The 23,675-nt window shown below is 50.1% G+C and overlaps 1 protein-coding gene across 2 annotated transcripts; it reads left to right on the top strand.

The window, feature by feature from the left end:
* Positions 1–7,450: 7,450 nt before the first annotated feature.
* KLK14 (kallikrein related peptidase 14) lies at positions 7,451–15,019 on the top strand. 2 transcript variants are annotated; one of them, XM_035285895.3, is made up of 6 exons: positions 7,451–8,295; positions 9,628–9,689; positions 10,606–10,777; positions 13,296–13,549; positions 13,720–13,856; positions 14,515–15,019. In XM_035285895.3, the coding sequence occupies exons 1-6, from the start codon at positions 8,168–8,170 to the stop codon at positions 14,665–14,667; spliced, it is 906 nt and encodes a 301-aa protein (XP_035141786.2). In that variant the 5' UTR covers positions 7,451–8,167; the 3' UTR covers positions 14,668–15,019. The 2 variants fall into 2 exon arrangements, with proteins under 2 accessions (XP_035141786.2, XP_035141785.2); XM_035285894.3 differs by lacking the exon at positions 7,451–8,295 and adding an exon at positions 9,397–9,545.
* The last annotated feature ends 8,656 nt before the right edge of the window (positions 15,020–23,675 follow it).

Below are 23,675 nucleotides of genomic sequence, written 5' to 3'. Positions count from 1 at the left end.
GATGGTCCTTTAGCTGAACAGGAGGCCTTAGTCTTCACAGGGACAAAGGGACTTTTGCTGTGGCCTATAGCCTCAGCAAACACAGCCCCTACATAAACACAGCTAAGGGTGGCAGTGGAGCTGTGAAACGCTGGTGTCCCATCCCATCAGGTCAGAAGCATCTTGCAGGGATGTGGAGTCCAGTCTCAGAAAGACCGGCTTCCCCCCCTCCACCTGTGAGCCCTCCCAGAGCTGGGTAATTGGAGAGCGCTGTCAGGCCTGAGGAGGTGGAGACACTGAGGGCAGATTCTGGAGAAAAGCAGAGGTTCTCAGCAGGCTCTGACATCATCTTCCTCCTTCAGCCTGTTTTCTTAGAGCCCCTGCCGCATACCAGGTAGCAGACGTGGCACCAGGGATTCAGCAACAAGATAAACAAGGTCCCTGCCCCCACGAAGCCTCAGTTCTAGCGAGAGACATCTCTTCCTGCCACAGAGGTTTACTGAGCACCCCCTGTGTGCCAGGGCACAGGGCAGACAAAGCCGGTGAAAATCCCTGCACTGTCAGGGTTCACACTCAAGTTGTGGGAGAGACGTAAGACGTAAGGTGCGAGGTGAGACATAAGAGTAAGAAAGTAAGTAAGTAAAAGATGAGAGACATCCGACAGCCATTAATGCCACAGAGAGGAAAAAACCAGCCGTAACAATAAACAAGGAAGCAAACACATAAAGCAATTACAGATTACAATAAGGTGGAGGAAGGAAACCCACAAGGAGCTGAGATAGAAACTGGAAGGGAATGTCAGCTCTAGAGCCGGTGGTCAGGAGATGGTGTTTAAGCTGAAATCTGAAGGAAGATCGCAGGCAGAGTGGTGGGAAGCATGTCCCAGGCAGAAAGAACAGCAAACGCCAATCTCTAAGGTGGGAAGGCACCTCCCATGTCGAGAAAATGGAAGAAGTTCCAGGGGGCAGAGGCACAGTACACAACAATGGGGTGATGAGGTTGGAAGGATGGACAGAAGCCAGACACCGAGTGCCTTGGAGGCATTTGGGTTTATTATAATTGCAGTGGGGACTCACAGATGGGTTTTAAGCAGGTTTTAACACGATGCTGTTTTAAGAAGACATTGGCTGCAGAGTAGAGAATGGACTGAGCATGGCGAGGGCGGGAGGGGTTGGGGGTCGAGGCTGGAAGCAGCAAGACCAGTTAGGATGCTGCTGCATCTGTGCAGGTGAGGGATAAGGGTGACCTGGAAGAGGGTGACTGAGAGGGGACTAGTGGGTGGATTCTTTATCGGGTATTTTGGAGCTGAGTGACAGGAGCTGCCAACATGGGAGGTGAGAGCGAGGGAGGAATCAAAGACGCTCCCAGCTTTGACCCAAGCATCTAGGGAGAGGATGCCAACTTAGAGGAGACACACAGGGGGAAGGCTGGGGCACATGGTGTAGCTTAAACAGAAATAAATGGGAGGGAATAGAAATGGGATGGGGGGCAGGGATGTTCACTGTCCATCAGCCGAGCATCAGGGGCCCCCAGGTTTGCACACAGAGGCTGCCCGGCACAAAGCATTTTTCAATGCTGGCTCAGAAACATCTGAGAGACATCTGAGAGCTGCCGCCAAGCTAACTCAATTTGGGCCGGCACATTTGAGGAGGCACCTGAGAGGATTACCGGGAGAGAGTTTGGATAATCAGCGACACACATGAGATCAGAAGCAGGGAGGCATCAAGTCAGGCTGGCTGAGGTTCAAATCCCAGCCCATCAGGACCGGAGGGAAGGCAGAGGTGGGGGTCCGTCCGCTCATCCCAGGAGCACTCACTGCGTGCACACTCACCCCAGGCTGTTCTAGGAGCTGGGACCCACCAAGGAACAAGGCAAACAGAACTCTCTGCCCTCACTGACATGGAAGCAGATTTGCAGACAGAGTGGCGTGGTGTTTAACAGCCAAATGATCTGGGTTCGAGGCCTGGCTCTGCCACTTGCTCAAGTTACTTAAGGCTTGCTTTCTCCATCTGTAACATGGTAGTAATGAGAGTCCCTCGCCCCATAGGGCTTCATGAGGATTCAATGTGAGGATGTATGTGAAGCCCTTGGTGACCTGCCTGATTGCTGTTATAAGCGGACACGGAGATAGGCATTGGCTGACACAGGGCATTGGCTGACACAGGGAGTGGGGAGCTTCTCCAGAGAGGAGCCCCAGTTTCTGAATCTCGCTACCTCCACGTGGCCAGAGACCACCTCCCCCGCCATCCGTTCCCACGGTCACACCCAGCTTCCATATCCATCCAGAAGGGCTCCACCTCTGAAACCACAAAATCCCACATCCCACTCCCTGACCACAGCCTCCTGTGCCTCGGCACCATGGCTGCCTGCGTCATACCTGTTCTTCCACCTCAGAGACGCCTGACCCTCCTCAGGCAGCCTCCCACCCAGCAAGCCCCCTTGTCTCCACCTACTGAGGACATTAGGTTGAGTGAAATAAGCCAGTTACAAGAGGACAAAAATAACACAATGCCTTTTGGTCAGGCGCAGTGGCTCACAGCTGCAATCCCAGCACTTTGAGAGGTCAAGGTGGGAGGAGGATCACTTGAACCCAGGAGTTCAAGACCGGCCCCAGAGTCCCCTCTGACCTGGCGACCCTCCGCTCCCCAGTCCGGGCATTCCTCCCGACATCCCCCTGTCCTGCAGATGCCTTCTCTTTGTCTACATCTAGAAAGTTAGAGGAAAAAAAAAAATCCACCACCCACTGAGAGGGTACCCTTGGAAACACATGATCCTCAACATCACCTGGGCCCCTTCGCCACCACCCTCAGCCTTCCCAACCCCATCTGCCAAGGCCCCTTGAGATTTCTTCCTGTTCCCTGGAAGAAACAGAAACCACAGGACTGACCAGCCTTGACTTCCTCCCATCGGACCCACACCCTACCTGCACCTGACCTGCCCTTTCCTTTTTCTTTCCTGAAACAATGGAAGAGGCATCTTTCCCCATGTCTGGGGCCGATCCCACCACGCTGCTCGTTGCGCCATCCACTCCTTTGTTCTTGAACATCTCGTGAGGTGGTTAAGAGCTCTCCACCTGGGCTCAAATCATGGCATCCCATTCAGCGTTGTGTAACCTTGGTGAGTGGCTGAGCATCTCCATCCTGGCTTCCTCCATCTGTACAATGAGGGGAGTTAACAATAACTGGAGGCACTCACAAGCTCTCCCATGGCCAGGGGAAGGTGTCAGTGAGTTCATTCTCATGAAATGTGTTCAAATCGTGTTGGACACACATCGGTGTGCAAATGAACTTGACAGTGGCCTTGGGAGACAACAGAAGGAAGAGTTAACAGCGTGGAGCGCAGGTTCCGACAGTCCTGGAGTCTCTCTGCTGCCTCCTGCACCTACCAGCTGTGGGACCTTGGACAAGCCACCTCCTCTCTCGGCCTCAGTTTACCTGTCTGTAAAATGGGAACAAGATACTGCCTCTCTCGAGAAGGCCAGACTTCCTATGACCTCACTGCCCTCATTGTCTATTCTCTCCTCGCCCACTCAACCCCCCACTGGCCCTCTCGCAGTTCCCAGACCTACAGACCCCCTTCCATTGCAGGGAGGCCCTTGCTGCCACCTTTTCGTAGACCCTCATAACTCGTAATGTCATATATTATATTTATTCACTTCCTTTTTCCTCCAGAATATAAACATCAGTAGGGCAGGGATTTTTTTGGAAGGGGTATCTGTTGTGTTCATGGCTGTAGACCCTGGAACTATGCGGATATACACAATAGGTGCTTGACAAATATTTACTTAAAAGGGAGCGGGGAGAGAAAAGGAAGGCAGGTGAGAGAAGACAGAGGGATAAAGGGAAAGAGGGAGGAAAAGAAAGAGGGAAGGCGCTACCCCAGATAAAGAACTTGGCTGGTTAAACAGAATGCGGTCTACACACACAATGGAATAACATTCAGCCTTAAGAAAGGAGAGAAATTCCGGCACATGTTACAATGTGGATGAATGCTGAGAAGACTGGGTTAAGTAAAATAGGCCAGTCACAAGAGGACAAATATATATATGATTCCTTTTGGCCAGGTGCAGTGGCTCACACCTGTAGTCTCAACACTTTGAGAGGCTGAGGTGGGAGGAGGATCACTTGAGCCAGGAGTTCAAGACCAGCCTGGGCAGCATAGTGAGACCCCCATCTCTAAAAAAAATTTGTTTTAATTAGCTGGACATGGTGGTACACACCTGTAGTCCCAACTACTCAGGAGTCTGAAGGGGGAGGATCGCTTAAGCCCAGGAGGTTGTGGCGGCACAACTGCACTCCAGCCTGGGTGACTGAGTAAGACCGAGCTCTTGAAAAAAAAAAAAAAAAAAAAAGCTGATTCCTATTATGCAAGCTACCTAGAATAGTCAAATTCATAGAGACAGAAAGTAGAATTGTTGCCAGGGGTTGGGGGAGGGAGAAGCAGGGGGTTATCATTTAGTGGGTACAGAATTAGGGGATGATGAAAACATCTTGGGGAGTTAGAGAGGAGTGATGGCTACACAGCAATGTGAATGCGCTTCCTCCCACTAAACTGCACCTAGATTCTATGCTACGTTTATTTTACAACAATACAAAATTTAAGTTTCCCTGAAGTTTAAACATTTTTAAAAGAGGTTCATCTGCCAGGTGTGGTAGCCCACATATGGATTCCCAGCATTTTGGGAGGCCGAGGCAGGTGGATCATCAGGTCAGGAGTTTGAGACCGTCCTGGCCAACATGGTGAAAACACAAAACTTAGCTGAGCATGGTGACGTGCACCTGTAATCCCAGCTACTCGGGAGGCTGAGGCAGGAGAATCACTTGAACCCGGGGGGCGGAGGTTACAGTGAGCCAAGATCATGCCACTGCACTCCAGCCTGGGTGTCAGAGTGAGACTCCATCTAAAAAAGAAAAGGGAAAGGTTTCATCACAGCACCTGACTGTGCTGAGCACAGAACACACGTGAGTCATTCACACTCACATGTACTTGTTCCGAGTGTCGTCCGGGCTTTTCTTTCTCATCAACAGCCACGTCAAGCATCCTTCCCTCCTCTCACAGCTAAGAGCTGTCTGCACCTGCGGCCTGCTCGGCTCCACCCCGCTTCTACCCCACCACGCCACCAAGAACCGTCCTCTCCAAAATCACCCATCACCCATCTTCCTTCCAGAGGCATCTGACCCACCCCCCACCACTTCCTCATTTAAAAAAAATATTCTCTGTCTAGGCACAGTGGCTCGAGCCTATAATCCCAGCCCTTGTGGAGGCCAAGACAGGGAAATCACTTGAGCCCTGGAGTTGGAGACCAACCTGGGCTACATCATGAGACTCCATCTCTACAAAAAAATATAAAAATTAAGCCGGGCATGGTGGCTCACACCTACAATCTCAGCACTTTGTGATGCCGAGGCGGGTGGATCACAAGGTCAAGAGATCAAGACCATCCTGGTCAACATGGTGAAACCCTGTCTCTACTAAAAATACAAAAATTAGCTAGGCATGGTGGTGCGCGCCTGTAGTCCCAGCAACTGGGGAAGCTGAGGCAGGAGAATTGCTTGAACCCAGGAGGCAGAGGTTGCGGTGAGCCGAGATTGTGCCATTGCACTCCAGCCTGGGTAACAAGAGCAAAACTCTGTCTCAAAAAATATATACAAAAATTAACTGGCTGTGGGAACCGGCACGTAGTCCCAGCTACTCAGGAGGCTGAGGTGGGAGGATTGCTTGAGCCGAGGAGTTCAAGGCTTCAGTGAGCTGTGATTGCACCACTGCACTCCAGCCTGGGCAACAGAGTGAGACCCTATTAAAAAAAGAAGAAAAAAAGAAACCCGGCCAGGCTGGTCTCAAACTCCTGACCTCAGATGATCCACCTGCCTCAACCTCCCAAAGTGCGAGGATTACAGGCAATAAGGAATTTTCTTGGAACCCGGGGGGGTGACCCTTCATGCCACTGGGCTCTGGTGGGTTCACCAAGGCCTTCCGCTTAAGCAGAGTGGCTTTTTAGGAAGAGGGAGACCTTGTGTTTACTAGGAAATTGTTTTATTTTTAATTTTTTCCTTTGAGATAATTATAGACTCCCCAGAGGTTACACACACAGTGCAGGGGGGGAATCTCCCTCACCTGCCCTCCCACCATGGCGACACCTTGTGTAACTTGGACCAGAATGGAAACCAGTAAAGCCACACAGGAACCAAACTATTAACGAGACTACACACCACGCTGCGCGCTCACTTTTCACACGCATTTCTTTGCACGTGTGTGTGTGCGCGTGGGCTTATGTGTGTCTTTAGCTCAGGGGTAGATTCGTGTAATCACTGCCACATCCAGTACAGAGCTGATTCATCACAACAAAGCAGCTCCCTCCCGCCACCTCATCCCTGGGTCCCAAGAGAATCTTTTCTTAAAAGAGAGGGCTCTTGCTGGGCACGGTGGCTCACACCTGTAATCTTTGCACTTTGGGAGGCCAACGCGGGTAGATGATTTGAGGTCGGGAGTTCGAGACCAGCCTGGCCAACATGGTGAAACCCTGTCTCCACTAAAAATACAAAAAATTAGCCGGGCATGGTGGTGGGTGCCTGTAATCCCAGCTACTCGGGAGGCTGAGGCAGGAGAATCGCTTGAACTTGGGAGGTGGAGGCTGCAGTGAGCCGAGATCACGCCGCTTCACTCCAGCCTGGGCTAAAGAGAGAGACATCGTCTCAAAAAAGAAAACAAAAAAAAACCAAAAAAACATAAAAATAAAATTTTAAAAAAGAGGGGCTTCTTGTGTGGATACAGAGCCTGAACCAGGGCAGAGGAGGCCGGGAAGGCTCCCCAAGACCTTCAGCTCAAAGTAGGCAGGCCCGTAGTTAACAGGAACAGTTCAGGAAACAGAGAACAGGAAACAGGCACCTGGGGAGAGACAGTGTGGAGATTCAGAGGCAGGTGCACAGACAGTGCGTCCGCAGGTGCAGAGACAGACCTGGCCCAAGCACCAGCTCAAAGAGCCAGCTGAGGCGGGTGTCCAGGCGGAGGAAGGCTGAGGCTGCGGGAACAGTCACAGGCAGCCTCCTGAGTCACCACGTGGTCCACGGGTGGAGCTGCTCAGGCCCAGAGACAGACACATGTGTTAGGGAACTTAAGGGACTGGGGGAGGGGCCGAGGAGGGTAGGCCTCCTGGGGGAGGGGCCGAGGAGGGTAGGCCTCCTGGGGGCGGGGCCGAGGAGGGTAGGCCTCCTGGGGGCGGGGCCGAGGAGGGTAGGCCTCCTGGGGGAGGGGCCGAGGAGGGTAGGCCTCCTGGGGGAGGGGCCGAGGAGGGTAGGCCTCCTGGGGGAGGGGCCGAGGAGGGTAGGCCTCCTGGGGGCGGGGCCGAGGAGGGTAGGCCTCCTGGGGGCGGGGCCGAGGAGGGTAGGCCTCCTGGGGGCGGGGCCGAGGAGGGTAGGCCTCCTGGGGGAGGGGCCGAGGAGGGTAGGCCTCCTGGGGGAGGGGCTGAGGAGGGTAGGCCTCCTGGAAATGAGGATGAAACCCCCGCCAGCTCCAGAACCCCTCAGCAGACTGGCCAGAATCCTTCCCCTCTCACTCGTCTCTCCTGTTCTCTGCCCTCTCCCATTTTGACTCGCTGACGCTCTCTTAGACTCTGTCCTTCTGTCTCTGAACCTCTGCCCCCTTCTCTGAGTCTCTGTCCTCTCCATCTGGGTCTTTGTCACCTTCTCTCTGGGTCTCTGTCCCCTCCCTCTCTGGGTCTCTGTTCCCCTCTCTCTCTTTGGGTCTCTGTCCCCCCTCTCTCTCTGGGTCTCTGCCCCTCTCTCTGTCTGGGTCTCTGTCCCCCCTCTCTCTCTGGGTCTCTGTCCCCCCTCTCTCTCTGGGTCTCTGCCCTCCTCTCTCTCTGGGTCTCTGTCCCCGCCTCTCTCTGGGTCTCTGTCCCCCCCCATGTCTCTGTCTCCCCTCTCTCTCTCTGGGTCTCTGTCCCCGCTCTCTCTCTGGGTCTCTGCCCCCCTCTCTCTCTGGATCTCTCTCCTCATCTCTCTATGGGTCTCTGTCCCTCTCTCTCTCTAGGCCTCTGCCCCCTCTCTCTCTGGGTCTCTGTCCCTCTGTGTGTGTCTCTGTCCCCATCTTTCTCTAGGTTGCTGTCCCCTCCCCTCTTGATCTCTGTCCCCCTCTCTCTGCATTTCCAGCTCTCACTTCATCTCTATACCTAGCTCTTCCCCACCCTCCTATGGATCCCAAGTTGGGGAATGCCAGTTCTGGCACCAACCTTCCTGCTCCCTGCTGGGGCCTCTGCTCCTCCATCTCTCAGGAGCCAAAAGTGAGAAAGAAAGGTGGGCAGCCCTGCTCCAAGTCCAGGTACCTCCCGCCTACCTCCTGCCCGTCCTCCATCCCATCCCGCCTCTCCATCTCTCCCTGGCACTGCCATCTCTCATCTCTGCCTCCGTCTTCCCTGTCACTGTCCCCATCCCCTATAGCTGCCCTCCTTCCCATCTCCCCTCTGCCATCTGCCTGCCTGTCCCATCCTCCTCTTTCTCCCACCGTGTCTCGTTCCCTTCCACGTCTCCCATGTGCAGTGCCCTCATCATCATCACTGTTGTTCTGTGTCTGTGGTGGTGCAGCATGTGGGGGGCATCTTGGCCTCTCCTCTCTCTCCGCTGTTTTCTCTTTCTGTGTGTTTCCATCTGTCTTCACTTTCTTCCCTCCGCCTTTGCTTTTCTCCCTCTGCTTCTCCACACTCTTCTCTCCCGGCATCTCTGTGTCTCCCTCCTTCTCCGTCTGGTTTCTTCCCAGCATCTGCCTCTCCTGTTCCCTGTCACATCCAGCTTCCACATCTTTCCCTACCTTTCTCCTCAGCTCCTTCTCCTGTGAGCACATGTCCCTCTGTGCTGGTATTCCTGGACACTGTCTCTCCACTGTCTTATCTTCCCATTCATTTTCCCGCTGTCTCTCTCTGTGTCTCCCTTTCTCTCTCTCTGTCTGTCTCTCTCTTTCTCCCCCCTCTGTCTCTCTCTGTCTCTGTCTCCATCTCTCTGACTCTTTCAGTCTGTCTCTCTGTCTCTGTCTCTGTCTCCTCCCATGAGTCCCTCTCTCAGTGCCACTCTTCCTCCCTCTCTCAGCCCCTTGGTGCCTTTTCCTCAGAGGCTCCCCACCCTGGTGTCCTGACTCCACCAGTAGATCCACCACCTCCAGCCACGGGGAGCCCTCCCCTGCCCACCCTGCCCTGGGGTCCCCTCCCAGGATTCCTTCTGGATTATAGCATCTTCCCTGGGCGGGTTCTCATGAACAATTGTGGCTGCTTTTTTGGCCAGAGAGAGGAGGGAGGGGATGGGATCAGGGAGTCCTGGAATGGGAACGAGGCAATAAAAAAAACTGTCAGAAGCAGGGCGGCGGGAGTGAGTGGGGGCAGGGCCAGCTGTCCGGACCAGGGATAAAAGGCTTTGCCAGCGTGACTGGAAAGAGAGACACCTCCCCTCCTTCCCTCACCAAGACATCAAGGAGGGACCTGCGCGGGCTCTGCATCCTCCAGCCTGCAGGCCCTGCCCTCCTGGTCTCTGGCCTCCACCTCTCCACTGTGTCTTCATGTCTCTGAGGGTCTTGGGCTCTGGGTAAGCAGCCCTTGCTGTCTCTCCCTCTCAGCCCCGATTACGTTGAAGGTTCCTCCTGTCTCATTCTCTCTGCATTTGACAGCACCCGGCCCTCAGCCCCTAAAATGCTCCTCCTGCTCGCAGCACTTCAAGTCCTGGCTGTAGGTAAGAGAACGGTTGAGTATGAGACAAGGGGGACCCCTGGAGACCCCAGGAAGAGATGGGGAGGGGTCCTTGGGGCCCCCAGATGCTCATGGTGACCTGATAAGAAAGAGCAGGGAGCAGTTTAGGGACCATGGCGGGGGAGCACGCCAGAAGCCTAAACTCCCAGTGGTGGAGGTACCAGGAAATTGCGGGGCTGGGGAGAGAAGTGTTTACAGGATCTGGTGCTAAATCAATAAGGAATCGTAGAGGACTATTAGGTCCTGAGTAGGTCATAGCAGAAAGCTGTTATGGGTCTCCCTTCCACGCTCTTCTCTAGAACTCGAAGCAGGCGCCTGCCGCTACATTGGGGTCCAGCTCTCCATTGAGATGGGGCTCTCCTTGACCTCGTTTAGGAAAGAAGCAATGTGGGAAAGATGTTTTGACGTCAGAGGGACAAGGAGGATGATGGGGTGGTGGGGTGTGGCGTGGTGGATGGGGGCAAGTGTGGGCAAGATAGGGTGGATCCTTGGGTCCCGCTGAGTGGGAATGTTGGGAAGGATACAGGGAGGTCCTTGAATGTGGTGGGGAAGGGCTCATGGGGAAAACGTGGCATATTGGGAGAAGTGATCACGGCATTATGGGAGCACAGATATGGGAGGGTCGGGGACTTAGGGAGGCCCCGGATAAGGTGGCCGTAAGGTGCAAAGTAAGAGACGCTACACAGGTGACTTGGGAGGATAGTCAGAAAACTCTCTGTGTCGGGACAATAACGGGGTCAATATTGGACATGTCTCACCCTGGGTGGGACAGATAGAGGTGGGCGGCTTAGGGGTTAGGCCAAAAGGAAGGGGATTTGTCAGTTCCGGAATCCTACAAACGTGGGGAGTGGAGGGTGTTTGCTCACCTACTTTCCCCACCCAATGCTGTCCACTCCTAGCCATGACACGGAGCCAAGAGGATGAGAACAAGATAATTGGTGGCTACACATGTGCCCGGAGCTCCCAGCCATGGCAGGTGGCCCTGCTGGCGGGTCCCGGGCGCCGCTTCCTCTGTGGAGGAGCCCTGCTTTCAGACCGGTGGGTCATCACCGCTGCTCACTGCGGCCGCCTGTAAGTGACCCCCTCCCCTGTGTCTGTGCCCAGTGAATCCCGGAGTCTAAAGCCCAAAACTCAGCTGAGAACTTGGATCTCAATGTAGCTCTAGAACCCAATGTAGCGGCTGGCTCCTGGTTTGAGGTCTAGAGAAGGGCCTGGAGCCAGAAGCACAGCTTGGGATGTGGACGCCTCCATAAATTCCCAACTCCGTTTGGATTCTGAAACCAGATGGGCTTGCTGAGAACCTAACATCTAACCCAGTGATTCATCCAGAGGTCGAGCTTTTACATCAAGACTAAGCTTAGCCCATTCCAGATTGGTGACTGAATTCAGGACCCTGTCTACATTTAGAAACCCAGGACACTACATGGCACTCAGATCCCAGCTCTGGACCTATAGTCTAGCCATAAATTCAGAACTAGAACCCTGCTCACAGCCGGAACATACAACACAAGAATAGAGACAAAACCTGGAGCCTATTTCACATCCCAGCTTTAGTTCAGAGTCTAGTCTGTGGCTTTGCGATAAGCAGCCTGCATCGCAGACTTCAACCCCGTGTTTAAATCCCAAATGTGCCGGGCGCAGTGGCTCACGCCTATAATCCCAGCACTTTGGGAGGCTGAGGCGGGCGGATCACCTGAGGTCGGGAGTTTGAGACCAGCCTGACCAATATGGAGAAACCCTGTCTCGACTAAAAATACGAAATTAGCTGAGCATGGTGGTGCATGCCTGTAATCCCAGCCACTCGGGAGGCTGAGACAGGAGAATTGCTTGAACCTGAGAGGCGGAGGTTGCAATGAGCTGAGATTGCGCCATTGCACTCCAGCCTGGGCGACAGAGCGAAACTCCATCTCGAAAAATAAATAAATAAATCCCAGAATGCAGATCCCAATCGGAAGCCCCACATACAACCTAGACCCCTCCTAAATTCTAGATCTGAATTTACAACCCAGACCCCAGCCAAGAAGTCAAAATGCCTACAAGCCATATCTCTGCTATAAATGGAAGGTCAGTCTAGAAACTTGAGATCAAAGCTCAGTCCACAGTCTAGAATGTAAAGGGCAGGATGCAAACCAGACTCCAGAACCTAGGATCCAGGCCATAACCCAGAGCTTCACCTAGAACCCAGAGCCCAGCCTGAGGTCAGGGGCTCAGGCCAGAGTCTAGAACCAAGAGCCCTGTAATCCAGTATGAAACAGACCGGTGGAATCCAGAGCTCAGACCAATGTAGAGAACCCTGACCCCACCTGGAGCACAGAGCTCAAACTCTTGTCTGTGAATGGCTCATAAACCAGAGTTTAGGCCGGGCGCAGTAGCTCAAGCCTGTAATCCCAGCACTTTGGGAGGCCGAGGCGGGTGGATCATGAGGTCAAGAGATCGAGACCATCCTGGTCAACATGGTGAAACCCCGTCTCTACTAAAGATACAAAAAATTAGCTGGGCACGGTGGTGCGTGCCTGTAATCCCAGCTACTCGGGAGGCTGAGGCAGGAGAATTGCCTGAACCCAGGAGGCGGAGGTTGTGGTGAGCCGAGATCGCGCCATTGCACTCCAGCCTGGGTAACAAGAGCGAAACTCCGTCTCAAAAAAAAAAAACCAACAGAGTTTAATGAAGAACCCAGAGCACTACCCAGAAACTGGAGCTCATATCAATGTGTCCAGACCCCATAGCCCAGGTCTTAATCCATTGCTCAAAATAAAACCCTCAGCCTACCCTAAAACAGAAAGCTCACATAAGAATCTAGAAATTAAGTAGCCAGGCAAGGTGGCTCACGCTTATAATCTCATTACTTTGGGAGGCCGAGGGGGGTAGATCACTTGAGGTAAGGAGTTTGAAACCAGCCTGGCCAATATGTTGAAACCCCATCTCTACTACTAAAAATATAAAAATTAGCTGGGTGTGGTGGCGGGCACCTGTAGTCCCAGCTACTCAGGAGGCTGAGGTGGGAGAATCACTTGAACTGGGAGGTGGAGGTTGCAGTGAGCTGAGATTATGCCACTGCACTCCAGCCTGGGTGACAGAGTGAGACTCCATTAAAAAAAAAAAAAAAAAGAATCAAGTCATAATCCAGGCTCGATCTAGAATCCCGATCTTAGCATAGAGTCAAAAGTTTAAGACGTCTGGAACCCAGAGCCCACGCTAGGAACGGAATGGAGCTTACTCCAGAATGACAGTTCTGACTTAGGGCCTGGAGTCATTACCCAGAGTTTCACTTAGAACTGAAAGCACAGAGCCCAGCACACACTCTGGAACGGAGCCAAGTTCTCCCAATCAACACCTTCTTCCCAAGCCAGGAGCTGGAGCTCAGCCCAAGAGCAGAAGGAACGGCAGCTGGGGCTGGGCCGAGAGGATGCCCTGGCCGTGGGGAAGGGCGCAGGAGGCCCAGAATGCTCGGTCTGCAGTTAGTAAGAAGCAGGCTCGACCTGGGGGAAGAGTCATGACCCAGCTAGAGGGCCACGGAACGGGGCTGGAGGGTGGGGAGGGGTCTCCGGCTCAGACCCTGAGCTGCGCTCCTCTTGGGGGTCCTGGCCAGGATTCTTCGGGTTGCCCTGGGCAAGCACAACCTGAAGAGGTGGGAGGCCACCCAGCAGGAGCTGCGTGTGGTTCGCCAGGTGACACACCCAAACTACAACTCCCGGACCCACGACAACGACCTCATGCTGCTGCAGCTGCAGCAGCCTGCGCGGATGGGGAGGGCAATCAGGCCCATTGAAGTCGCCCAAGCCTGCGCCAGCCCCGGGACCTCCTGCCGAGTGTCAGGCTGGGGAACTACATCCAGCCCCATAGGTGAGGACTCCTGCATCTGGGAAAGCTGGGGGCGGGGCCTGGGCTCCCGGGTCTAAGGGAGGAGGGGCGGGGCCTGGACTCCTGGGTCTGAGGGAGGAGGGCCTGGGGGCCTGGACCCTTGGGTCATATGGGAGGGTAGACTCGGTCATAATCCTGCAGTGCCCCGCCAGCCAGGTACCCCACTTCTCTGCAATGCCTGAACATCAACATCTCCCCGGATGAGGTGTGCCGGAAGGCCTATCCCGGAGCCATCACGCCTGGCATGGTCTGTGCGGGAGTTGCCCAGGGTGGGAAGGACTCTTGTCAGGTAAGGCCCAGGGTGGGAGCTGGGGGAGGGATTATTTGGGACTGGGATTTAGGCCCCAAATGATGTCAGGAGCATGGAAGTCTGCAGAGGTCTTCAGAAGAGAGGGAACTGCAGGGACAGAGAGATTCCGATAGTCAGTCCGCCCTGCTTCCTAGCCCTGTGCCGCCTGGGTAATGGACTCAAAGCGTTCATGCCTCAGTTTCCCCGTCTGTCAGGTGGGGATAACCCTCTCAGGGTAGTTGGTGGAATGGGATGAGACAGGCTGGGGAAAGATCGTAGAGTGGTGTCTGCACACATGGGTCTGGGAAAGACTGCGCTGAGGCTTCTAGAAATCTGAATGCATCCTTGAGAGTGGCAGAGACGGGGACATAGAAAGAGACACACAAGTGTTCTACACATGGAGCAAACAGAGAGGGGCCCGGTGAGACTCAAGGTACAGGCAGGTGCAGACACAGAGACAGAGCCGGACCCAGCGGAGAGGGAAGGAAGTGCCCCAACCTCCGGGGCTGAGACCTCAGAGCTGGGGCAGGACAACGTCCTTGCCTGTCTGCTGGGCGTCTCTACCTGTCTCTGTGACTATCTCTGCTTCCCGGGTTCTCTGTGCCGTGGCTCTGACCACCTGTCCATGGGTGTCTCCATCTCTGTTCCTCTCCCTCAGGGTGACTCTGGGGGACCCCTGGTGTGCAAAGGAAAGCTCCAGGGCCTCGTGTCTTGGGGAATGGAGCGCTGTGCCCTGCCTGGCTACCCCGGTGTCTACACCAACCTGTGCAAGTACCGAAGCTGGATTGAGGAAACGATGCGGGGCAAATGATGGCCGTCATGGAGGGATGGACCTCGTCAGCTGCCCAGGCCCTCCTCTCTCCACTCAGGACCCATGAGTCCCGGCCCCAGCCCCTCCTCCCTCAGACCCAGAAGTCCCGGCCCCAGCCGCTCCTCCCTCAGACCCAGGATTCCTGGCTGTAGCCCCTCCTCCCTCAGACCCAGGAGCACCAGTCCCTCCTCCCTCACACCCAGGAGGCCCAGTCCCCAGCATCCTGATCTCTACTCCCTTTCCCAGAGCAGGACCTCAGACACCTTAAACCGGCATTGTATTCCAGAGAAGACAAATTTTAACATGCTTAGTGTCTCTAAAAACCAAATAAATCATGACGATGAAAATGGAATCGTCGTAAATTGTATTCATTCATCCGTTTATTTGTTTTTTAGTATTATTATTTTATTTTTCAAGGTGGAGTTTCGCACTTGTCACCCAGGCTGGAGTGCAAGGGCGTGATCTCAGCTCACTGTATGTAAGCTCCGCCTCCTGGGTTTAAGCGATTCACCTGCTTCAGCCTCCCGAGTAGCTGGGATTACAGGTGTGCACCGCCACACCCAGCTAATTTTTGTATTTTTAGTAGAGATGGAGTTTAGCCATGTTGGCCGGGCTGGTCTCCAACTCCTGACCTCAGGTGATCTGCCTGCTTCAGTCTCCCAAAGTGCTGGGATTACAGGCGTGAGCCACCTGCGCCCAGCCTATTTTTTATTTTTTGAGACAAGGTCTTGCTCAGTCTCCCCAGCTGGAGTGTAGTGATGCAATCATGGCTCACTGCAGCCTGGACCTCCTGGGATCCAGGAATCCTCTTACCTCAGCCTCCGGGGTGCCCGGGACCACAGGTGCACGTCACCATGGCCCGATACTTTTTAAATGTGTTGTAAAGCCAGGGGGCGGAGTGGGGGGGTGTCTCCCTTTGTTGCTCAGGCTGGTCTCAAACACCTGACCTCAAGCAATCTGCCTCCCTTGTTTTCCCAAAATGCTGGGATGGCAGGTGTGAGCCGCCACACCCAGCCTCATCCATTCATTTAATTACTTCAAGAAACGTGAATGCAGTGGCCCCACCATGCCCAGCCGGGAGCTGTGTGCTGACAAGAGGCTGCCTCCCTCTTTGCATGTTTTTCCCTGGGCGTCCCCCATCTGCCCCACTATATCAGGTTTCTAGACAGAAACACCTCGTCCCCACAGAGTAACCTTGAGCACGACTGCCTTCTCCCAGCCTCCTCCCTGCAGCCCCTGTGGTACAGGACAGGGGACTCACTGCCTTGTTTCCCGGAAAATTCTGTGCAAATGAAGATGTCCTCTTTTTCCTAATCAGATCTCGGGTGAAGAGAGTTGAGTTAATCACAGGCTTCGGTTCCTGTCCAGGCAGAGCTCTTCTCTCATTTTATTAATTTATTTCCACTCTTCATCTCTGGCTCTGCTCCCCTCCCTCCTCACAGGTGCCAACACAGATAGCTTTTTTATTTTTTTTGAGACAGAGTTTCCCTCTTGTTACCCAGGCTGGAGTGCAATGGCGCGATCTCTGCTCACCGCAACCTCCGCCTCCTGGGTTCAGGCAATTCTCCTGCCTTGGCCTCCTGAGTAGCTGGGATTACAGGCACGCGCCACCATGCCATTTTTTTTTGTATTTTTAGTAGAGATGGGGTTTCACCATGTTGACCAGGATGGTCTCGATCTCTTGACCTCGTGATCCACCCGCCTCTGCCTCCCAAAGTGCTGGGATTACAGGCGTGAGCCACCGCGCCCGGCCCCAGATAGCTTTGAATACTCTGCATCCTGGAATACAAGGCAGTGTCTTGGTGTGTCGTTTCTAATTTACATGAAACCGTTGTGTTAGGAATCTCATTCTCTTTCTTACTTTCACTCATCCACAGCTATTGAGCATCATCTACTACGTGCCAGGCATTGGTCTATTTATGGGGCACCTGCTATGCACCAGGCATTGTTGCAGGTGCTGGAGGAAGTGCTGTGAGCAAATCAGTCAGAATCCCTGCCCTTACAGAGCTTATATTCTAGCAGGAGATGACAGACAAGAAGCCATAAACATAATTTTAAAATAAAGCAGAGTCCCTATGAGTAACGAGGTCAGTAAACTTGGGCTGGATGGCAGGCCCAATGTATGCCAGGGCTAGCTCAGACATGCTCCCAAGAGTCTACCGGCAAATTTTCAGGAATTTTGAGAGCCAGTTGCTAAATACAGCCATTATTAAAAATTAAATTACATAAACTTACAATTACATAATTGATTTAAATATTGTCAGTAAATACTCAAAACTCAACTGTTGCTAATTATGTCAACTAATACCTATGCTTCGGAGGGTTAGCTCTCTCTTGTACTACACCCGTAATGATGAGCTTCTCTTTCCAACTCCCCCACTCTGTATGCACTTTTAGCTTGACAACAGCCAGAGCAGAATTATCTACTGCACCAAACCTGAAACACACTCTAGATAGAGCTTTGTCGGACAGTCATGGCGAGACTTTTACCGGGCATCCTTGGACGGGTCCACCTGGGAATGACCTAGTGATCTTAGTGTCTGTCTTCTCAAGGTTCTGTGCTTGGATACTACAGAGTACAGATAAAATAGAATGTTGTACTCACCGTATGTTCTGTAAGGACATTGCAACATTGGGGAGCCCTTTGGTGGCAGGTCTGGGACATGCATGAAGGATGGCTGGGAAGTAGAGCCTGCATCCTTTTCTCTCATCCTCCCGCCCCATCCTCTAGCTTCTGGTAACCACTCTTCTACTCTCTGTTTCTAAGAGTTTGGGTTTTTTGGATTTTACATGTAAGTGAGAATTTGCAGTATTTGTCTTTCTGTGTCTGACCTATTTCACTTAACACGATGTCCTCCTGGTCCATCCATGTTGTCACAAATGACAGGATTTCTTTCTTTGATAAGGCGGAATATTATTAAAGCGTACTTATATTAATAGGTTACATTTCCTTTATCTATTCATCCATCACCAGACACTAGGTTGTTTCCACATCCTGACCAATATGAATCATGTCGCCATGACCATGGGTGTGCAGATGTCACTTTGAGATGCCGATTTCATTTCCTTGCACCAACTTACATTCCCACCAACAGTGTACAAGGAGTCACTGTTCACTCCCACATCCTTGCCAGTGTTTGTTACTGCTTGCCTTTTCTATACTAGTCATTCCAAAGGGTGTGAGGTGGTGTCTCACTGTGATTTTAATTTGTATTTCCCTGATGATTAGTGATACTGAGCACCTGTTCATATCCTTGTTGGTCATTTCTATGTCTTCTTTGGAGAAATGTCTATTTAGGTCCTTTGCCCTTTTTTTCTTTTCTTTCTTTCTTTTTTTTGAGACAGAGTGTCTCCCTGTGGCCCAGGCTGGAGTAGTGCAGTGGTGCAAGCTCGGCTCACTGCAACCTCCACCTCTTGGGTTCTCCTGCCTCAGCACCTGAAGCAACTGGGATTACAGGTGCTCACCACCATGCTAATTTTTGTATTTTTAGTAGAGATGGGGTTTCACCATGTTGGTCAGTCTGGTCTCAAACTTCTGTCCTCAGGTGATCAACCCGCCTCAGCATCCCAAAGTCTTAGGATTACAGGTTTGAGCCACTGGCTAGACCCGTTGCCCATTTTTATTGGTTCATTTTCTTGGTGTTGAGTTTTTGCATTCCTTATATATCTTGGATATTGACTCTTTATCAGATACATCATCTGCAAATATTTTCTCCCATTCGGTATGCTGTCTTTTCACTCTGTTGGTTGTTTACTTTGGTGCACAGAAGCTTTTCAATTTGATAAGTCTCGTTTGTTTTTACTTTTGTTTTCTGTGCTTTGGAGGTCATATCTAAAATATCATTGCCCAGACAAATGTCAAGAAGTTTTTTCCCCATGTCTTCTTCTGGTCATTTTACAATTTTAGGTTTTATGTCTAAATCTTCAACCCATTTTGAGTTCATTTTTGTACGTGGCATGAAATAGGAGTCCAATTTTATTCTTCTGTTTGTGGGTATCCAGTTTTTCCAACAGCTTTTGTTAAAGAGATTATCCTTTTCCTTCAAGTTAAAGATCAGTTGGCAGTAAATGTGTGGATTTGTTTCTGAGCTCTCTATCCTGTCTGATTGGTTATATGCCTTTTTTGTGCCAGTACCATGCTGTTTTGGTTGCTATAGCTTTGTAGTATGTTTTGAAATCAGACAGTATGATACCTCCAGCTTTGTTCTTCTTGCTCAAGATTGCAGAGTCTTTCATGGTTTCATATGGATTTTAGGATTATTTTTCTTATTACTGAGAAAAAAAAGCCATTGAAATTTTGATAGGGATTGCAATGGAAATGTAGATAGCTTTGGTTGGTACTGACATTTTAACAGTATCGTTTCTTCCAATTCACGAATATAGGATATCTTTCCATTTCTTTATGTTGTGTTGAAGTTTTTTTTATCAACTTTTTATGATTTTTTGTGTACAGATTATTTACTTCCTTGGTTAAGTTTATTTTTAAGTATTTTATTGTTTCTGATGGTATTGTAAATTGAATTTTTTTCTCAATTTCTTTTCTGATAATTCATTGTTTGTAGACACACAACCCAATTTTGTATCTTACAACTTTACTGCATTTATTTATTACTTCTGGCAGTTTTTTGGTGGACTCTTCATGATTTTCTACTTGTAAGATTATTTCATCTGCAAACAGAGACAATTTTACTTCTTTCTTTCTGATCTGAATGTCTTTTATTCTTTTTTCATGCCCAGTTACTATGGCTAGGACTTCTAATGCTAATGTTGAATAGAAATGGCTAGACTGGGCATCCTTGTCTTGTTTCTGATCTTAGAGGAAAAGCTTTCAAGTTTTCACCATTGAGTATGATGTTAGCTGTGGGCTTGTCATATATGGCCTTTATTGTGTGAGTTCACTCTCTCTATACCTAATTTGTTGACTGTCTTTATCATGAAAGGATGTTGTATTTTGCCAAATGATTTTTCTGTACTTATGAAGATGATCATATGATTTTTATCCTTCATTCTGTTGAGGTATATTGTGCTTAGTGATTTGGGCATGTTGAAACATCTTTACATCCCAGGGATAAACCCCACTTGATCATGGTGTATGGTGTTTTTAATATGTTACTGAATTTAGTTTGCTAGTATTTTCTTGAGGATTTTTGCATCTATATTCATCAGAGATACTGGCTTATAATTTTCTTTTTTTATAACAGCCTTGTCTGAGTTTGTGGAGGTTGCACCTTCTGTGTCAAGGTGATAAACACATACTGTAGATTTAATATGTAGCAGCGTATACAACCTGTAGGAAAAAGGAGACCAAAGAAGCTGTGTACTAGGTTAGATTTGGGCCCCCAGTGAGATGATATAGCTCATGCTATAATTCTCGTCCTGCATCCTTCTATAAAGCCAAGTAAAAATAGTTTAAAGATTACTTTAATCTTTTTTTGCAACTCAAAGTTCCAGCTGTGGTGGTTGAGCATGATATTTTATTGATTTAAAGACACATTCTTTTCATGTTTTTAACATCTCTGTAATTAGGAGGCATTTTACATCTTGATTCAGCATCATGTCATAACTTTATTGAAAACTTCTTTTTCTTTCTGAGTGGTCTACAAAATAACAGTGCAAATATAATCAATAGTATTTTACATTCAATTAAATAGTGTGTGAAGGAAGGCAAGTATAGATGAGAAGTCAGGTTGTCATATCAAATAGGTGGTGTGATTTCATCAAATAATCTTTTAACAATCTATCTGCATCATTGTTTGCTCATCTAGTTCACTACTTCTAACTGCCCCAGAGTCTTCTAGACATATGTTGTCCAATATGGTAGCCATTAGACACAAGTGGTGTGGCCATTTAATTTTTGATTAAAATTAATTAAAATTAGATGCACATTAAAATTCCATTCCTTAGTTGTACTCACAACATTTCAATAACCATATGTGGCTAGTGGCTGCCATATTGGACAACACAGATATATTACAGACAAAATTATTTCCATCATCACTGAAAGTCTCATTGAATAGCACTACTCCAGTCTTTACCCTTGCTACACATAGTGCGATCCAGAAAATAGCAGCTTCTGAATCACCTGGTGCTTGTTAGAGCTGGAGTCTTGGATTTCACCACAGACCAACTGAATCGGAATCTGCATTATAGATAACAAAATTGCCAGGACACTCAGTGTATGTTAGGATTTTGAGAAGTGCCGCTGCATAGTACACATCCACCATGTTTAGTAACCCCATCCTCCAAATGATGAACACTTAGGTTCCCTTCGTGTTGAGCCACTTATGTATCTACAGAAGACTCCTCTCAATCATTCACACAGGAGTGGGACCCATGGACCAAAAGGCCTATTCTTAATCAATTTCACTGAATACTGGCAAGTTTTTTTCTAAAAAAGAAAGGTTCTTCCCTATCCACACCTTCAACAATGTCCATATTTATTCATTAAGTAAACATTTAATGCCTATAGTTCATTTATTTATTCAGCAAATATTCATTATATCTGATTGGATATCCAGTATTGTTCTAGGAGCAAAACATTTAAACATTTCTTCCCTCAGGAAGTTCACATTCGAGAGGGGAGGCAGATAGAAACAAATGAATAAGTAACACATAGATTCTGGCAGATGGGAGTAAATGCCATAGAGAAAATAAAGCAGAGTAACAGGATAGAGAATGTTAGAGGAGAGTTGTTTTATGCCACATATGGTTATTGTTGCCACATATAGTTATCGAAATGTTGTGACTATGACTAAGGAATGGAATTTTACACTGGGTCGTTGTGGAACCCAGCAGACTTGGATTGTCCAAACCCTGCACGCTACAAAGGAACTTCTGGCCCTTGCCTGGCTTCTGGGAGATAACCTCTATGCCCTTGGAATATCCTGCCGAATAACTGTGTTTTTTTCTATCTGGGTATTGAGCCGTGCCCAATAATCTATGGTAACAATGTGACTTATGGTGGGGACTTAGGGACATGTGTCAATTTGACCTCTAGAGGATCTGGAGCTAAGGTCGGCAGTCGTGTCTATATGACTAACTCCCAATATAAACCCTGAACACCAAGGTTTGGGTGAGCTTCCCTGGCTGGTGATGCTCCAGCATGTTGTCATGTATTATTTCTCAGGGAATTATGCACTGTCCATAAACTCCCCTGGGAGAAGACAGGTGGAGGTTCACACCTGGTCCCCCCTGGACTCTGCCCTATGTACCTTTTTTCTTTGCTCATTTTAATCTGTATGCTTTCACCGTAAGAAACCAAAAGTATAACAGCTTTTCTGAGTTTTATGAGTCCCTCTAGTGAATCATTGAACCTGTCCTGGAGACTCCCAAGTACAGTGGTCAAGAAGGCCTTCGTGAGGAAGATGACGAGAATACCCAGAACCATGCAGACATTTGGGGGAAGAGCGTTCCAGGTACAAAAGCCTTGAGATGGAAACAAGCCTGGCACGAGCGGGACAAAAGAGAAGAGAAGATGATAGAAGATGACATCAGAGGAGGCTGAGAGGCCAGTCGGTCTTGGGCCTTATATGCCGACCATAAGGAAATGCCCTTTTCACTTGGAGTGCAGTGGAAACTACTGCAGTGTTTTGAGAAAAGTGATCTGCTCCGACTTACATTCTAAAAGGTCACTCTGTTAGCTGCGTTAAAATTAGAGTGTAGGAGGACAGGGACAGAAGCAAAGAGAACAGAGAGAGGAAACTTGCGGTCATCCAGGTAAGAGATGATGCAGGCTGGGAGGCACCAGGGTAGCAAGGATGGAAGGTGGTAAGAAACAGTCAGATTCTGGATCTACTCTGAAGGTAGAACTGATGGAATTTGGTAACAAGATGTATATATGGTGTGAGAAAAGGGATTCAAGGGCCAGACTGAGGTAGTGAAAAGGATGGTGTGAACATCCACCGAGGAGTTCAAGACCACAAGAGGAGCACATTTGGAACGTGGGGAGGGCAGAGAATGACAGCTGGTTTTGAACATGGAGATGTTGAGTAGGCAGCTGGATGTTAAGTGGAGAGTCTGAGAGCCCGGCCTGGCTGGAGACATAAATTTGGGAGTCGTCAGCATGTAGATGGTATTTAAAGCCACAAGACCAGATGAGATCACCGAGGGAGTGAATATAGACAGAGGAGAGAAGAAGGCCAAGGACCGAAGCCTGAGGTGCTCCATCATGTAGAGACTGTGGAGACAAGAAGCAACAACCTCCAGACATGGATGAGGATCAACCAGTGAGTGATGAGGAAAACCAGGAGAGCATAGTGTCCCAGAAGGCGAGGAAAGACACAGGGAGTAGTCCACTTGTTAAACGCTGCTGATCACTCAAGTGAGATGAACCCTGAAGAGACGGCCCTTGGATTCAGCACCATGGAGGTCACTGGTGCCCTTAACAGGGGCGTGGTTGGCAGAGCAGTGGGAGAGAAAGCCCTTCATAATGTGGGCCCCAGGGAGGACGGGAGGACAGGAATTGCAGGCAGTGAGCTTAGCCAACTTTTTAGGGAAGAACTGCAGTCGTAGGGAGCAGAAAACAGGCCAGGAGCTGGAGGAGAATGTGAGAGCAGGGAGAACGTTTTTATTGGTTGGTTTTCAGATTTTAACAAGAGATGGGAGAAACTGTAGTATATTTGCATGCGAATGGGGCTGCTCTTTGGAGAAAAGAAAAACAGATGTTGCAGAAGAGAGAATTAGAGAACTTCTGACTGCAGCAATGGCCTCCGGAAGGCAAGAGGGGACGGGGCACCAGCACCAGTGGAGGCGTCCATCTTAGTTACAGGTGCAGACTGTTCACCCAGAGAAATGGGAGAGGAGACAGCGGATGTGGGCACGCAGGTAGGTGGCAAGACTGACCTTTCTCATTTTTGCTATTCTGATGGATGGAAGCCATACGTTGTTGCTGCATGGGGCGTGTGCTGATTGGAGCCACATCCTGAATAACACAGATCCAGCTCTAAAGAAGAACCCGTGTTTCTCAACTCTCTGTGCCTCTTTCTCACCAAGAGTCTGCTTCTCTTGGG

This window comes from Callithrix jacchus, chromosome 22 (genome assembly GCF_049354715.1).
Source record: "Callithrix jacchus isolate 240 chromosome 22, calJac240_pri, whole genome shotgun sequence".
Lineage (NCBI taxonomy): Eukaryota > Metazoa > Chordata > Mammalia > Primates > Cebidae > Callithrix > Callithrix jacchus.
This window is presented reverse-complemented; position numbering and strand designations above follow the sequence as displayed.

Excerpts from the sequence above, each read along its gene's own strand:
- KLK14 (XM_035285895.3), top strand. The coding sequence starts at position 8,168 with ATGGATCCCAAGTTGGGGAATGCCAGTTCTGGCACCAACCTTCCTGCT. Across the intron at positions 8,296-9,627 it reads CAGCCCTGCTCCAAGTCCAG|CACCCGGCCCTCAGCCCCTA; the intron begins GTACCTCCCGCC and ends TGCATTTGACAG. Across the intron at positions 10,778-13,295 it reads GCTGCTCACTGCGGCCGCCT|GATTCTTCGGGTTGCCCTGG; the intron begins GTAAGTGACCCC and ends GGTCCTGGCCAG.